Below are 16,319 nucleotides of genomic sequence, written 5' to 3' on the forward strand. Positions count from 1 at the left end.
CCGCCCCTCAGTGGGCGGAGGCTCCGGGGGCTCCTCCCCGCGCCCGGCGCGGGGCGGTCCCGGGCCTGGCGCGGGCCGGAGGAGGCGGTGCGGTGCCGCGGGAGGGGCTCTGTCCCCATGGCGGCTGCGGCGGAGGGGCCGCCCGAGGCCGGCGCGCAGCCCGCCAAGCGTAAGGGGCCGGGGGACCGGGACGGGGCCCGGGGTGCCCCGGGGCCGCGGTGCGGGGCTGGGCCCGGGAAGGGCGCGGCGCGGGCAGGAGCTCCCGGTGCGCCCGCGGCCTGGCGTGTGCCGGCCGGGCCGGGCCATACGCCTGCTGCTGCCGCTGCCCCGGGACCCGGCTGGGTCCTACCCGCGGCAGCCGGGCGGCCCCGCGCCGCCGCTTCGGTTGGAGGGAGCCGCGGGCCTCGGGCAGCCTCCGCGTGCGAGCCGGCAGACGGTGCCGACGGGGGAAAGAGCGGCCTGTCGGGTTGGGGAAGAGGTGCCGTCTGCTCCGGGGAAGGCCGAACGAGGGCAGGTTGTGATAGAAGCGGGTTTGGAGAAGAAAGCGGCGAGTGCCGCTTTCCGCAGGTGGGGATCTGTTGAAGCGGACTGGGGCAGCTGTGCTTCCGTTCCGAGTCAGTGACTGGAAATAAACAGCAGCACCGTGCACAGCCACTCAGAAGTTCTCCCCAAATTCCTTTCCTGTCTAAGCACAGGAGGGGGCTAATACTTGTCAGTGCGGTCAGGCCGGGTGCCTGTCTCTTGAATGCTGCCTAAAGTATTATTTTGAAATAATGTTGGTGCTACTTCAAGGACCTCCCCTGGTTTGTTACACCTTAGTAAAGTAGACAACTTACATGGAAAGTAGCTGTAGGCAGTTTGAAAGGGAAAAAATTGGACCATTTAATCTTTCTGGTGTGTTTCCGTACTTGCTATAGTTTTTCTTTAAACCTGTAATGTCTTTACCCTGACTAGAGGATCCTGCTGTTGAAACCGCAGAGGAAGCTAAGGAGCCAGCGGAGGCAGACATCAATGAACTCTGCAAAGACATGTTCAGCAAAATGGCCACGTACTTGACAGGTGAACTGACAGGTAAGGCACTGCAATACTGACCTGCAAGTTCTTCTTTCTTTTCACTTTCTTTCAAAGAAATCTGTTGTGTAGTTTGTCTCAACTGTAACTATTTCAATCACATCTGGTAAGACTTGCAGTCCAAATTTGGCACGTTACTAGGCTGCTAAAATCACTAAGATTAGTTAGATTAATTTAATGAAGTCCCAGAATAGCACAAGTATTTTTCAGAATAATTCAGTAGGATATCAGCAGCTTAAAAAAAATAATTCTTTTTCGGCTTGAAGAAGTTTGTACATGGAAAATCAATAAAACAAAAATGGTCTAGGTTAAGACAGACTACGAGGGAAGCACTGCAGAGAGTGGTTATTTTTTTCCTGAGGGCAAGGATCATACATGTTTTCCAACATTTATGCTTTAGAATAAACTGCTGTGCAGAATTAACTGGAGGAAAGTAAACTGCTCACCAAGTTAGTGCATTCCATAGGCTCTTAATTTTGAAAACACTTCATAGCACTACTGATTTGCACAGACTTGAAGGGTATATGGTACAGATGACCAATCTGGATTTGTGCTATCAGTTTCGTAAATATAAGCATCTAACTGACAGAATTAAGAGTAGAAATATGAAGACTTAGTAAATTTTTCTCAAAAAAATTTAGAAGTGAATTCATCAGTGCAGTTGATTTTTGCAATTCACAAAATGTCATTTTTTTGTAGAGTGTATACTAATAACCTGTATTGCCATCTAAACTGTTGTGCTTCTTTTGGCTGTTTGAAATCTCTTGTCCTCTTGAAGAGTCTGCACACAATTCAAACTGTATCACCTTTAATTAAAATAAACTTTACTATTTTTTAAGCCACCAGTGAAGACTACAAGCTCTTGGAAAACATGAACAAGCTGACTAGTTTGAAGTACTTAGAAATGAAAGATATTGCTATAAACATCAGCAGAAATCTGAAGGATTTAAATCAAAAATGTAAGTACACCAAATAAGGTAGAGGTGTAATGAATGGTGCACTTGTTTGGGAAATGAAGCATCTTAGAGTCAGAAGGTTCACACTCCATTCTGCTGAAGGAAAGAAAACTCACTGGAATAGATGTGCTGCTATACAATCCCAGTCATACAGCTTTAGAGTCTGTAGATTACTGGAAGAGAAAATACATCTGAATTTGTGTCCTGGTTTACTCCAGATTCTGGATCTGATAGGAATAACACTTCTTTTAATTCACGTTCTCTTGTTACTTGTTACTTGTCTCTTGTTAGAGACTAGACAGTACTCTTAAACATTTCATATTTTTCTGGAATGTGGTTGTCAGTGTCACCACTTAATTTTGGGGCAGGGGAGGGAAGGACCTTTTGAATTGTCCAGTCTGAAGAATGTAGTAAGAAATTGTTGTGTTTAAGGTGTGAACTGCTTCTTGGAAGTGCATTACTGAGAACTGACAGATAACATTTTTATGCTTTTTTAAGATGCTGATCTTCAGCCATATCTGGAACAGATAAACCTAATTGAGGAACAGGTTGCAGCTCTGGAGCAGGCAGCTTATAAACTGGATGCATATTCCAAAAAACTTGGTAACTATCATCCCCCACTGTTAAGGCCTAGCAGCATAGTGCCTTGCCAAGGGAATTTAAAAAGAAAGCAAGCAAACTCTGTTTTGTTTAACAAATCTGAGCTGCAGAGTTGCCTGTGCTGCTTTTGAGCACAAACACTGTGCATGAAGTGATAAGCATTGGGAAAAAATAGTGTAACAAGTTATATTATGGTGGATTAGTACAGGTGTTGGTAAACTACAGCTTGTTAGTGAGGCTTGATTTCTTTTTTATGGTATGCACTGACTCATATTTTAAAGACTGATGTTTAGCCTTGCAAATTGCCGGATTCATTAAGTTCCACCAGGCACCCAAGTCCCCTTGGCTTAAATTAATATTATTGTCTGACTTAAGCACTGGGTTCTTAAAAAAAATTACTGTACAATTATATTTGCCTAAATGCATTAGTAAAAAAGCGTCCTGAATGGTACAGTAAATTAGCTTACAGGATGAAAAGCTTTTACCTACCAAGTACTAAAATACTATTTTTCCTTCTGCAGAAGCCAAGTACAAAAAACTGGAGAAACGATGAAATTACAACAGTCTATAAACTGGAGTTGGGCAGTGAATCAGACTGATCTCGTTTTGCGCAACATTCTGTATGTTGACAAGGATTTGGTTACAGCTAACATGAAGACTGGGAACTTTTTTCAGCTATTGAATACAGTAGGCTGTATTCAGGCTTAAGGCTGAATAATATTTTCCTCTTCTCAAGGGGTACTGTTGCCTCCGTTCTGCAGTGAAAAGTAGAAGCTTGTCCTTAACTCATGTTGATATTGGGTATACGTGTGTTAGTCCTGTTTTCCACATGAAATACTTGGTTTAGGGAAGGTCTTCTGTAATCTGTAAAGACATTTTCCCGTAGTAGCAGCAGGACCTAAACTTCAATTTTTCCTTCATTGAGCTCTGTATTGGGAAGATACCTGGACCTTTGGACTTAATGGGTGGGGTATTGAAAACACTTCATTTTGGTATCTCCTTTTATCTGTTTGAAATAGAGAGACTAATTACTATAAATTTACAATAAACTTGCTGCATTTATTTCTCTGGAATCTCATGGTCTGTTGGAAAGATTACGCAAGCTGCTTTTTTTATTTTTTCAAAGGGGTCTGTTAATAAAGACAAACTCCTTCAATCTGCTGGAGATGGTAGAAGAAAACGTATTTTAAACTCTGCATCAAGTGTTCCTGCAATTACATTCTTTGACTGTCTGGACCTCAGGTGAAATTTCAAGACATACTACTTCATCACATGCTCAGTTAACTTAGCAGATCCTTTCTCTACCAGTGAATTTTGATCCTAGTAGTTTTTGAAGTGGCATGCCTAGCACAAAAAACTGCTTCTCTACTAGGTTAACAGTGTTCCAAATTGCTGATTTGGCAGAGTCCTTTGTACTGAACAGGTATTCCTCCTTCTCCAAGGATTTTTTTTCTGTAGCTATTGACCTTAAGTAATTCAAGCTGTCTTTTGAGTGAGTTGCAGTTGAAGACCAGTACAAGTGCTGATATGTAGGAAAGAAGTGGTTCAAACTTCTTAGAGTGTTTAAAAGAATGTCTGGTCAGGTGCCAGTGTGCCATCATGCTGTCAGGCTATGTACAGCCTAATTAGTCAGGATGGACACTTTTTCTTAGTGCTGTTTAAAAGGAGTGAAGCAGATGACTTGCGAGAGCCTTCACCATCACTTTGAAAATGCAGGGTTTGAAATAGAAATAGCATTTCTGTGTTCAAGGTGTTACCTGGCAGGACTGCAGGGGGACACAAGGAGGCACTGTGCCAGCAGCAAAAACCACAGATCTTGCAGGAAAGGCACACTACGGACCAAGTCCTGTTGAAAAGGTTGGTTTTCTGTGTATACAAAATGCAGTACCATTTCAAAACAATAAGGATGAAAACCTCCAGGGGCTCTGAAGATGGAAATCCTCCTAGCCATGCACTGCTACCAAGTGTTTAGTGTTTTCAGGTAAGAAAGGTAAGAAATAGTGAGTTCCTTCACAAATCCTTGAGTATCCCACCTCCAGGAAGCACAACTTAGAAGAGGGACTTGTACCACAAGTGACTTTTTTTTTGAGAGGAAATTTTAGAGATTGACTTTCTGGTTGCTGGAGAATTGTGTGACAGTGGCACCCCAGTTGGGCCAAGAGCTGACAGCTATGTTCCCAGTTGTGTCTCTGAGAAACTGTTACCCTCCCTGCCTGAGGGATCTCTGTGTCATGGGTAGAATCCAAATCATGTCAAGCATGGCAGGTCCTTGGAGAGTAGCACCATAGGAGAGACATAGTTAGGTGTGTGTAAGCAACATTGTACTGGGGAAATGTATAGTCCAAAAGCAAAGCCACAACTTGGTTACTGCTCGGATGTTTCACCTGGAGAGTCCCTGAGAAATTCCAGAGGAGGTACAGAAGGAGGTTAAATCTCACTGTTCTCTTGCAGTATTTTCTGGTGGAAAAGAGAGTAAGAAAGTAGTGGGTTCTTGAAGGGAGGAACAGGAGGAAAACAGAAAAGGGAGGGCTGATGGATGAGAGTCCAGGGACAAAGAGTGTCATCAAAATGGTCTATACAACCACTTTGGAGCTGAAGCAGTTCTTGATGGCTTGGACTGCAACTGCAAACCAGGGGATGAAAATCAGCCTAGCAAATACAGCTTTTAGCAGAAGCAGAAGAGTTCCAGAGGAGAGTTTGTTTTTTTCCAGCATCTTAAGACAGTTCTGCCCGGCTTCTCTAACATGTTTTTCTAAAGTCATCCAACTTTCAGAGCAGTACTTTGTGGAGATATCCACAGTCTTCAGAATCAGGGCACATGGCTTTAGCCCTCCTCTAATCCCAAAGCCCACTTCATACCATGGTGGAGTCTCTGGGTGCTAAAGCTGTTTTCTTGCTGATCTGCATTGGCTGCCTCCTTCACTTTTCAGCATGGAGGAAGATACCTGGAACAAGGAAGCTGCTCCCTCATTTGTTTTGGCTATTTTGGTTGTGGCACAGCTAAAGAGGAAGTACAGTGCTTTCTTCTTTTTATCTTGTGAGAGGACTTGTATCTGTGATTCTGTGACATTTGTGGCTTTTTGCCTTTGCAATGCCATGTTACTAACTCGTGGTATCTAGGTTATTAATCTTCAAAAGGAAACAAGTTCTGTCTGTTTCACATAAACAGTTAATGCCATTGTGGTAATATTACAGTTTTGTCTTTTCCCACATAGTACAGATTCAGCTCTCTACATTGATGGGAACATGATCAAGACAGGAAATGCCACTCGTGGATCTGTACATGTATGCTTGGCAAGTCATGTAAACTATTTACGATTTTTTTCCTGATTGTAACATTGCTGCAGTGATCTTTATGTACTTCATAAAATAACAGGAAGATGCAAGCTGGCATTCATCTAGGAAAAGGCACTGGCAAGGATCCTGATATTATTTAATTTGTCCTTTTTTTCCACAATGAACAGCTCTGTAACCACAGTCGGGGTTCTGATAGGTCCCGTAGAGTCAGTGCAGCTTTATCCCACATTAGGAATGGAAGTTTATAGGTCATTAGCCAGCTCATTCTTCAAGCCATAGTACATACAATTCTTATAAGTGAGTGAAATTAAACAGTCAGAGGTGTACAAGACTTGAAAGAGATTTTGGAGTATAAGCTTTGTGGACACAGGTTTTTCACTAAAAGATGTTCTGGGATGTCAGAAAAACAATTCAGTATACTACTTCTTTATTTTGTAATTTACTTTATAAATTGTAATTTCACAAACCTTTATTATAATCACACTGAAGATGACCCATCTGCCCAGTCACTGACAAACTCCATCCCCACCACAGTAGACAGTATGTATTGGGGGAAGAATATACAATAGATGATCATCATCTAACACAAAAAATCCTCAGTGTTTTTTGCTTGCCTTTACAAATAGATGACAAACAAACTGAAAGTACAGAGGAGAGAGTACTTCAGGAAGAGTCTGTAAAATCCCTGGAGTACAAGTATCTGTTCCTGCTGGAACCCCTCAGGTGATAGGGGCAGGAGCAGCAGGGCTCTCAGAGAATTGTTGCAGACAGCCTGGCATGTCAGGAGCCAGACAGGAACCAGAGCTGGGTGAGGTAGGTGCATAGGAGAATCTATAATTTTTCACAGGGAGTTGTGTGATTGCCTACTCTGTTAAGAGCTGGCTGTGGTGATTATAAAAGCACCACACAATTTTCTAAGCACTCTTCTCTCCATTAAGTATGTATCAAATGATCTGAGTGTTTTCAGTCTCAACAGACTGGGGAATGTCTGTCATTCAACCAGAGTACTCATGAGTTTGGGAGCTGGCAACTGTCTTCACTTGGCTAACGTGGCACAAAAGAGACCTCATAGTGTTGGGGCACATTTGCCAGACTGGTGATTACTGGGGTAATGTCAATGTCTTTGTGATCAATAGTAGGCTTCAAAGTAAAGTTCTGCAGGATGGATATTAAAAATATGAATATCTCCATCCGGGCCAGACCTTCTCCTGCACAGACGCGTCTTCCTACAAGAAAAAAAAATTGAGTTTGAGGGACAAGTTGCATGGCTGAGTCCCACTTCATACACATCTTGTAGAAGGCATTGGAGGAGCTTTTGTGTTTACTTAAAAAGGAAGGCAACTGAAACTCTAGTGAAGGGGTTAGAGCTGCCCAGAAGTGACTGTAGCAGATGTCACCTGACATCACTGTACAGACCATGGCGATGGAGCCATGAAATCTTCAGAGAAATTCCAGGAGAGGATAGCCTAGGATCTGAAAGAGCAAGAGGTCTTACCTGTAGAAAATGGCATGAAGTAGTCACTCTTTTTAAAGGTACCATTTGCATTCAAGAAATGTCCTGGGTCAAATTTTTCTGGATTTGGAAATTCCTTGCTATCATGTAGGACAGAACTCAGCATAGGGAATATCATAGTGTCCTGAATTAACAAAAAAGAAAGGTACAATGGAAATAGGTTAAAGCAAGGAGGCACTAAGAAATTCCCAGAGCTAAATAGAACTGTAGTCAAAGTTTAACCAGGTTTAAGTGAACATTTAATGCATGAAAATATGGTATGGCAAAGATGGTTTTTTAATGAATTTTAATGGTGAGTCTGTTTGGAGTATTTAATATTGCTTCCAAATAAATTACAACTTGCTTTTCTGTGGAAAAAAAAAAATAGAAAGCTCTATCTCCCTCTTCGTACAGAGGATGTAAAAGTATTTTCTTCCTTTTCTCCTAACATAAGGGGTTGGACTCAATAACTTCTGGAATCCCCTTCCAAAAAAAAAAAAAATTAAATTCAGTATAATATTTCAGTGCTTTTGAAAATTAAATAAAATACAAAGAACAGAACGCAGCATTCTTTTCAAGAGATGACCTTTCTCAGACACAGTGGAACACACCTTGGGGATAAAATAGTCTCTGAACTTGGTGTCTCTGATAACAGCATGTGGGACATTAAGAGGAAGGAAATCGATGTATCTCTGGATTTCATGGATCACAGCATCTGTAAAGGGCATCTGGCTCCGATCTGACATGCGAGGGCTTCGGTCTCGGCCGATCACGGAGTCAATCTCCTTTTGCATTTTCTCTATTAAGAAATAAGTAAGTGTTGAATGAACAAGTCCCCCATCTGTTTGCCTAAACCTCTCCCCCCATTCACAACAAAGTTTGCTTTTAGCACACCAGGAATATATGAATATACTTAGTACTAACATCTCCTTCCTATGCACAAAACTAAGACTAATACACATTTCCACACTGCAGAGACATACTTCCTTCGTCAGGGGACTATTGCCACGTGGTAGTGACAGGAATTGTCCAAACTGATCCCACAACTTATTAAAGAGTTTTAAACTATTTCTTTCCATTACCTACTATCTCTGGGTATTTATGGAGAATCAGAATTGCAAATCTCAGTGTGAGGCTTGTTGTCCCTGTTCCCGCAAGGAACAAATCAAGCGTGGTTCTGCTCAAGGTCTCAACGGTGAATTCTGAGTGATCATTCCCTTTCTCCTGCAGGGAAGATTTGGCAGAAGGTTTTGAATGACAAAGCCAAGAAGTTTGTTTAAAAAGAAAAATCCTGTACCTGTAATGTAGGTTTATAAACACATCTAATGTCCTATTAAAAATGTGACAGTCACTCTCCAGAACACCTGCATTTATGGTAGGTTTACTGAATAATATTATGAACCTTTTTTTAATATGGAAGGAGCATCAAATTGCATTAACCAGATTGGTCTTCATTTTTTCCTCACTTTGGCTCATGCTGTTAATTCTGTGTTTAAAATCTTGAGAAGAAAATGGAGAGGATAAAATTAAGTCAATGGGACAAGAAGAGCAAGTTCCCCTCTGTATTTGCAAAAACCCAATGCCCCATCACAAGTAAAAGGAAAAGATGTGATTCAAGCAGTGATTTCCCTATAATCCAATAAATGTCTACTCTTACAGTACCTGTTCCATTTTGTTAAGAAAAGCATCAATAAAATCTCGAGGACAAGTGGGATCCAGGGTTTTCTGGTGTTCCTTTATGATATCTGTTGTGAATTTATCAATTTTTTCAAAATTTTTTATCAGTTGTCTATGAGGTCCAGGTAAATACTCCATGACATTTGGGAAGAAATTATATAGCTGTAAAAAAAAAAAGGATTGACAAACGTTCTGATTAATGTGTACACAATAAAATGTTCCCCTGATGTAACAATGAAAATGGGGCAATTAAACTGTTTTGGAACAGTACGTCTTTATTACTCAGGATTTTATTGCCATTTACTTTATGGTTTCACTACCTTAAGGATAGACGGCACTTGAGCAATTTTTGCAATGACAGCTTTTGGACATATAATGGCAGTTCCATAAGGTAAGAAAAAAACAGCAGGAATTTGTTTAACTGACTTTTTCACTTTTAAAATTTTTTTCAAATTTAGGAAAACCCACTGCAATTAAAAACTAATAACATGAATAAATATTCCTTAATAAAATATTATAATAGCTAACAAATGTATTAAATAAAACCACACACACCTGTGTTTGTATAGAGGTCTGGAGATTGTTGTTTTCCTCTATCCAATCAATTAAAGCAAGAAATTTCTTGTCCTCATAGTCAAACCGATCCCCAAAGACGATGGAGCAGATGATGTTGGAAACAGCATGGATTAGGAAATTCCCAGGGTTGAAGGGTCGTTCTGCAACAGCCACCAAAAAGTGGTTCTCAGCAGAACTCTGATCTGAGTGCCTGAGTTCCTCTTCAGCTAGCACATGCCTGTCTGCCTTATAGACTGTTTATTAGAAATAGCCTAAAGATTCCCACAAAATCCCAATGAAACCATGGGGACTTTGCCTGAACCATGTCTTTAGGTTATTGCACTCTCCTTATTAACTTTATTAGCATAACCTCAGTTATATAACCTTCTCCTTGGGGTTCAAATGCCTGTGATCAAAGTCTAGTTTTGATAGCACAGCTGCATTACTTCTATGAAGAGAATTATGGTGTCAGCAAAAAGCAAGATTAGACCCAAGAAAGAAAGGAAAGCTATAATTACAGTGATAGAGTGTGTCTCAAGGTTTCAAGATGAGAAACAATAACATGAAAAGGTGTGAAATCCCAAAAGAAAACCACAGAGTGAGAAAATGTCAAATTGGCAGCAGACTGTTCCAAGGAGCAATAGCAGCAATTCTTCTCTGCCTGACTGGTGACTCTGTGGCAATCGAAGACTCAGCAGATGTTTCAGAGGTCGTGAGAATATTAATGTTGAATGTAGAAGATGCTAGTTGTAGCTATTTATTAATTACATTAAGGGTAAATAATGGAATTATACTTTTCTGTTGTATATATCTTGCTTGCAAAACCTTTTAGTACACAAGTAAAAGATGCAGTAACAAGGTGAGCCAGAGCTAGAGGCTTGCATAAGGGCATATGAAATACAGTATTACTGTGCTAGTCAAAAGGTTAAAGCAATGCAGGTGAGAGTGTTTTCTCTGATTTATAAAATAAATGTTTATCTGAGAAGCCAGATTGAATTTTCCAGTGGCTCATGGAAAACAGTGATGCTTAATCATCCTTTTAGATCCATCTGCTTTCCCCCGCCTTGCAGAATAGGCACACATTGAGGACTGGCAATGAAAAGGAAGCCTGGGGTCCAGGCTAGTACTGTGTCACCCTCAGGGGTGACTTAGAAGTAACACTGATTTTTATACTACCAGAAAACACATTTACGGGTTGAAACCGAGTGGGTAACCTTATACCCTTCCCTCAGAAGCAGCTTATATCCCTGTTCCCATTGAAAAGCCCCACCAATACTGGGACGTGTTGTCTAGTGTTCAGATGGACTGGACCCAACCTCAAATATCTGCAAGTGAGTTCTCTGGTCACCCACTTTGTCAAGATCTGTTTACATAGAGCTGCAGGAGACAAGGTGAAGAGGAGCCTACTTGGTTTCCTGACAGTGTCCAGCACTGTCTCCATGGCTGAGTTCCATCAAACCCTTGGCTCTGTGGCAAAGCCATTCCTTTTGCCACTTCCTGTCTTGTTCCTCAAGCAGAATAGGTTAAAAGGCACTTTTCAAGCCTCTCTTACTTTTATCCTCCATACTGTCACCGTGTCTTTGATTGACCCACTTCCAGGACTGATAACTTTGCCTACAGAAGCAGGGAGCAGAAACAGCAGCCATATGTGCACTCCTTGGGCCATAGATTTTGTGAAGCAGCCCTACACCCCTCATTGCCTCATTGCAGATATGCAGAGTGTCTCAGCAGGCATGAAGTCCTTATCCTACCATGTGTGTTCTTGAGCCTCTCCACCAGAAAATGAGCTTCCTCCTGGATTCGCTCCTCAATGCTCTTTTTCCCCATCCCAAAATCCCGCAGGGTGGTGAGTGCAAATCGTCGCAGCTGCCTCCAGGTCTCCCCATTGCTGGTCACAATGCCTGACACAGGGAGGAAAAATAGACCTTCATGACGAAACAGATTTTTTTTCCCTCAATGGGAACTACACAGTAAGTACTCAGCATGCAAAGACACCTCTCTGTGGAGTTACAGCGCAATTGCTGTCTGCCCAAAACCGTAACTTCTCTGCAATTCTGAAGGTGACAAATTTGATCCATCTGTCACAGCACTTTGAGTAAAATGGACTTTATTCCCAGGATAATAAAAACTATGTAGGGAAGTAAGTAAGAAGTAATGCTGGATTGGTCTTGGGCATAAGGCCTTTACACTGAAATAACTACTCAAATGTTCTGCTGTGCACCTTCACAGAGCATATCATTAGTGACAATACCATTGGTACTGCACTACATATATAATACCATGGAATATGTACTATAAATGCCATACCAGGGACTGACCTGGTGAATAATCTCATGACCTAATCTGGAGTGTGGTCCTTACTAGGTCAGCCTATATTATTTTATCTTTGTTGTGCTGTGGCTTTCCTTTTGCTGGTTCCTTAGCTGTGTCTATATTCAGAATATTTTCAGAAATGAGAGAATGAATGTTAGATCTTAGAGGCACATTTAATGTACAAAATTTTAGCCAGCACTTGAAACATGCTGAAAATAAAAAGGCACTCAGTGAAGCCATCCTGGGACCTGAAACAGGGGACCAGTCTAGTCATGGGTCCAAGTAATGAGCTGGGTTTTTGGTCTTGAATTGCTAATTTGTCTGCATAAAAGTAGTAAATGAAATATCTGTCTGCAAAAAAGTAGCAAATTCCCTCCTGCACTGCCTTCTCAGCTGTGTCCCTGAAGCACTGAAAGCATCTGTTGCCACCTAACACTGGCATTACCAAGGATGTACCTGTGCCTTGGAAGAGTTTTTTAATCAGTGGTAGAGTGCCTCTTCCACTGAAGTCATCTCCTTGATCAACCAGAGCTTCTTTTACAACATCATAGCCATACAGCACCACAACCTTTTGTGGGCCTAAATGTACCGTGAAGACAGAACCATACTTCTCACTGAGCTGTAGGAAAGATGAGCACCAAGAATAACATGACAACATGAATGATAATCATATTAAGTTTGCAGCAAAGAGGTCTGACAGGTAATGTGCCATTGTCCCAGCACTGCTGAGACATGACATTGATTAACAACAGTGCAGAGATCTTCGAACTATGAGTTACAGACAAGGGAATAGGGAATCATACAAGAAATAGGGAATATGAATGGAAATGGTGAGTATCCAGTCTAAGTCTGAGAAAAGAAAATAGCCCTTTGCAGTGCTGGCAAAACATTTCAGAATGCCTTTCTACAAGGCATAGTGGATAAAAGTTTACATGAGCTCTAAAATCAATTATATACACGTATGGAAGCAAATGCCTAAAGGGTTTTTGAGCACAAACAGTGAAGCTGTCTCTCAAACAGGTATTTTTTCCTGATGGGTGACATCAGTCAGGGGAGGGAATGGACAGCACAATCACTTCCAAACGTTTTTGCTTCAATTTCTGTGCTTGCTACTTCCAGAAGATCCTACATATCTGTTAAGGAGAAGAGGCAGCAAACTGGAGCAGGGTTCTCCCCCCAAAAAGGGCCAGGCTGTGTTGCCAACATGGCGAGGAGTTGGGCACAGGAGGATTATCTTGCAACAGCATCAGTGCCTTGATTGCAAATCCACTGCAAATTGTAGTACTGTAGTACAAATTGTGAGGTCAGCACAGGGCTTACTGTTAGTATGATCACTGCAAATATATAGACTGACTTGTAATATATAGACTTAGAAATACAGGTTATTGCAATATATAGACTTCACAGGCATGTATATCTGGGAAACATTTTGTTTCTGTTTGAATCTAACATTCGGTCAATGCAAATTAAGCCTGTGAATTAAGCTGAGACTGGTGGGACTGGACTTTTTTTATATGCAATGAAGACATAGGAAAGAATGAGACAGTCCCTTACCTCCTTCAAGCTTTCAGGCAAATTCCATGGGTTAATCTGGAGCAGGTTTCCAACAATGGGGAATGCGATGGGACCAGGAGGCTCCTTCCCTTTTTGAGATCTACTTCTCCATGTGGCAAAGAGAAGACATGAGATGCAAACCAGCAAGAAAATAGTGGTCATTCCCAGGGGCTCCATAGCTGGCTGAGGAAGAGAAATCAACTGTCAGAAAATCCTGATGATGGACCTGTAAATCCATGCTTATTTATATGCTGTGGTGCCAAGGCACATGGTTGAAATGAGCCAATAGTGCCCGCCTATTCCTGTTGAGATATGAGTTTACTTATTAATCTGCTCATGATAAGAATGAATGTTACTAAAGTTGACTTTGTGAGTTATGTAATAGTCCTAAACCAATGGTAACTAAGACCTGGCAAAGCCCTGGTAGGGAAACAAATAAACAAGGGATGAGAGCATGTGTAGAGAGCAGAAGGTGATAACAACTGTAGCTTAAGAAGGGGAATGGAAGTATTAGTGGAATAAAACATAAATTGGTTTCATTAACTTAGGAAGTCTCTGTGTAATAAGAAAGACATGACATTACTCTTAAAGTCATCCTGAATGAGAATCTGCAGAAGAAGATTGGTTATCTCTGTTTATCTCTGATCTATGAAACTGGTGCTCAAAGACAATGCAGTGGATAATGCTGGTAAGAAAAATGAAGTGTGTCAAACACTTACAGAATATTTTGAGTTGGAAGGGATCCTCTAGTCCAACTCTTAAATGAATGGCCCCCACAGGGATCAAATCCACAACCTTGGCATTATTAGCACCATGCTCTAATCAGCTGAGGTAATCTCAGTACAAGTTCTGCGTAGCAAAATCTCTCTGGACAGTTCTGTTTGAAACAGCTTGCTCTTTTTTATTCTCCCTCCTCCCCTTCCCACCTTCCACTCTGTTTTTGAGAAGCTGTATGTTTTACAGCCCCAGAGCCCTAGCAGAGGAGAGAAGTCCTCATTGCAATGCTTCCTGGGTAGGTCTCACCCATCACCCCATAGGTTCTGGTCACACCCTGACCACTCTCCTGCTCTTTGCTTCAGACACCCTGGTCTCTGTAAATCACCTACTGATAATGGATGAGCATTAAATTGGTGCCAGTGCCCTTTGGCAGTGCCTGTTTACACACTAGAGAAGGAGCTCATCCAGATTTTCAGACAACTAATGTAAAATTATGGGTATCCCACCCAAACAACCACGTCAGGGATCATTTCAGTCAGAGAAACAGGCTCTACCACCTGCCAAGACTCTGCCCATGCCGTCCCATTCAATCATTTGAGACACACAGCCAAAATGATATTGACCCCTTAGAAGCTGTGATGCTGGAAGGATGTGTTAAAATGCATATAATCTTATATATCTTTATATATCCCATATATAACAATATATATCCTATATAAAAGAATAGATATGTATCTAAATCTCTTCTTTGTCTCCCTGGTAATGGCAACAGAAAGTAATTTGACTTCCTGCATGAACTTGTTGGCTTAGAATTTGAGTCCACATTTGTTCAATCAGTTTTTGAATGTTCATGTGTACAAAAATAGCCAGACATACTGTAAACACCACACTTTGTTTTCTACTGAGTTGTCAAAGTGGGGTTTTAAGGATGGGTAGATTTTATCTTTAGCACAATTAGATGAGTACTAGCAGGTTCTACAACAGTGAGGAAAGAAACATGTCCTGCTTAAATTTAGGTATTAAAAAGGTGGGTGTACAAATGAGCTGATGGTCTCCCCTGCTAGTGGGGAAATACTGATACTTACAGAGAACAGGTCATCTCACTTTTCTTATGAGTTTATTTTAGTAAAATGAGTCAGTCAGTCACTGAAGAAGTTTGTTTCCCCTGACTGCAAAGGAAGGCTCTGGAGACATATACAGATTTACATGTCTGACTGCTAGGGATATGTTTTGAGGCAGATGACTCTAATTCCCTGCTCATTTGTCCTGGTCCTAATGGGGGTTTTCTCAGCAACAAATTGTGCAAATTCTAGTACAATAGGCACTACTCTGAATACTGCACACCAGGGCATTTAAAACCAGAAGTGGGCAGATGAGTGAAATTGAAAGGAACCTTCTGGGTTTTGGAGCAATGATTATTATGCTGAGAACAGTCAGTTTTATTGTCATCAAGGAAAAACTCTCATTGTTTGCATTCTCTTTTCCTTTACTTTTGCAGATAAAGTGCCTTTCATTCCTCTATTGGCAGCCCCGAGGGTGAACAACTGCTGTGAAGCCTAATGCACTGGAAAAGCAGGGCTTTGCTTGCAGCATCATCCCACACCCGGACATGGCTTTTTTATTATTTATGTAATTACTCACATAATCCCTGAAGGGTTTCAAAATGGTGTTGGGAATAAAGCCAGAGCTGCTTGGAGGGATCCATGAGTTTAACTGGGAAGAGATTTAACTGCCAAAGATCTTGGGTCACCTCTGATGACAGAAAGACAGGGATTATTTGAGTATGAAAGGCTGTTTGAGTACAAAAGGCTTACCTGCATCTGAAAGACCCATCCTGATATAGCTCACATTCACAGGAAGCACCTAAAAGACTCTGCTTTCTTCCCAGCTTACTTCCCCACGTAGTAGGAAAGAAGATGCCTTCTGGTCCTCTGGTCCTGTTACAAGTTGGCACGGTCCTCTGGCTCCACCTGTGAATTTAAGCTCAAATTGACAGGGTGGGATGCTGCTGTATGAACAAGTCTTTCAAATTCCAGACTTTCCTTTGAATGCCTTCTGGAGGCTGTTGCTTTGCTGGGCCTGCCTAG

The 16,319-nt window shown here is 41.6% G+C and overlaps 2 protein-coding genes across 2 annotated transcripts; one reads left to right on the forward strand and one right to left on the reverse strand.

The window, feature by feature from the left end:
* The first annotated feature begins 53 nt into the window (after nt 1–53).
* On the forward strand, nt 54–3,700 carry BLOC1S2 (biogenesis of lysosomal organelles complex 1 subunit 2). The gene is made up of 5 exons (XM_069019526.1): nt 54–169; nt 955–1,071; nt 1,911–2,030; nt 2,526–2,630; nt 3,149–3,700. Exons 1-5 carry the CDS (start codon nt 118–120, stop codon nt 3,178–3,180), a joined length of 426 nt encoding a protein of 141 aa, XP_068875627.1. The 5' UTR covers nt 54–117; the 3' UTR covers nt 3,181–3,700.
* A 2,634-nt stretch (nt 3,701–6,334) lies between these two features.
* LOC138112429 (cytochrome P450 2H1-like) lies at nt 6,335–13,739 on the reverse strand. The gene is made up of 9 exons (XM_069019527.1): nt 13,516–13,739; nt 12,418–12,580; nt 11,400–11,549; nt 9,649–9,809; nt 9,079–9,255; nt 8,499–8,640; nt 8,028–8,215; nt 7,420–7,561; nt 6,335–7,150 (listed from the first exon to the last, which is right to left on the reverse strand). The coding sequence occupies exons 1-9, from the start codon at nt 13,690–13,692 to the stop codon at nt 6,969–6,971; spliced, it is 1,482 nt and encodes a 493-aa protein (XP_068875628.1). The 5' UTR covers nt 13,693–13,739; the 3' UTR covers nt 6,335–6,968.
* Nucleotides 13,740–16,319: the final 2,580 nt, after the last annotated feature.

Source organism: Aphelocoma coerulescens, chromosome 6 (assembly GCF_041296385.1).
Source record: "Aphelocoma coerulescens isolate FSJ_1873_10779 chromosome 6, UR_Acoe_1.0, whole genome shotgun sequence".
In the NCBI taxonomy this organism is placed as follows: Eukaryota; Metazoa; Chordata; class Aves; order Passeriformes; family Corvidae; genus Aphelocoma; species Aphelocoma coerulescens.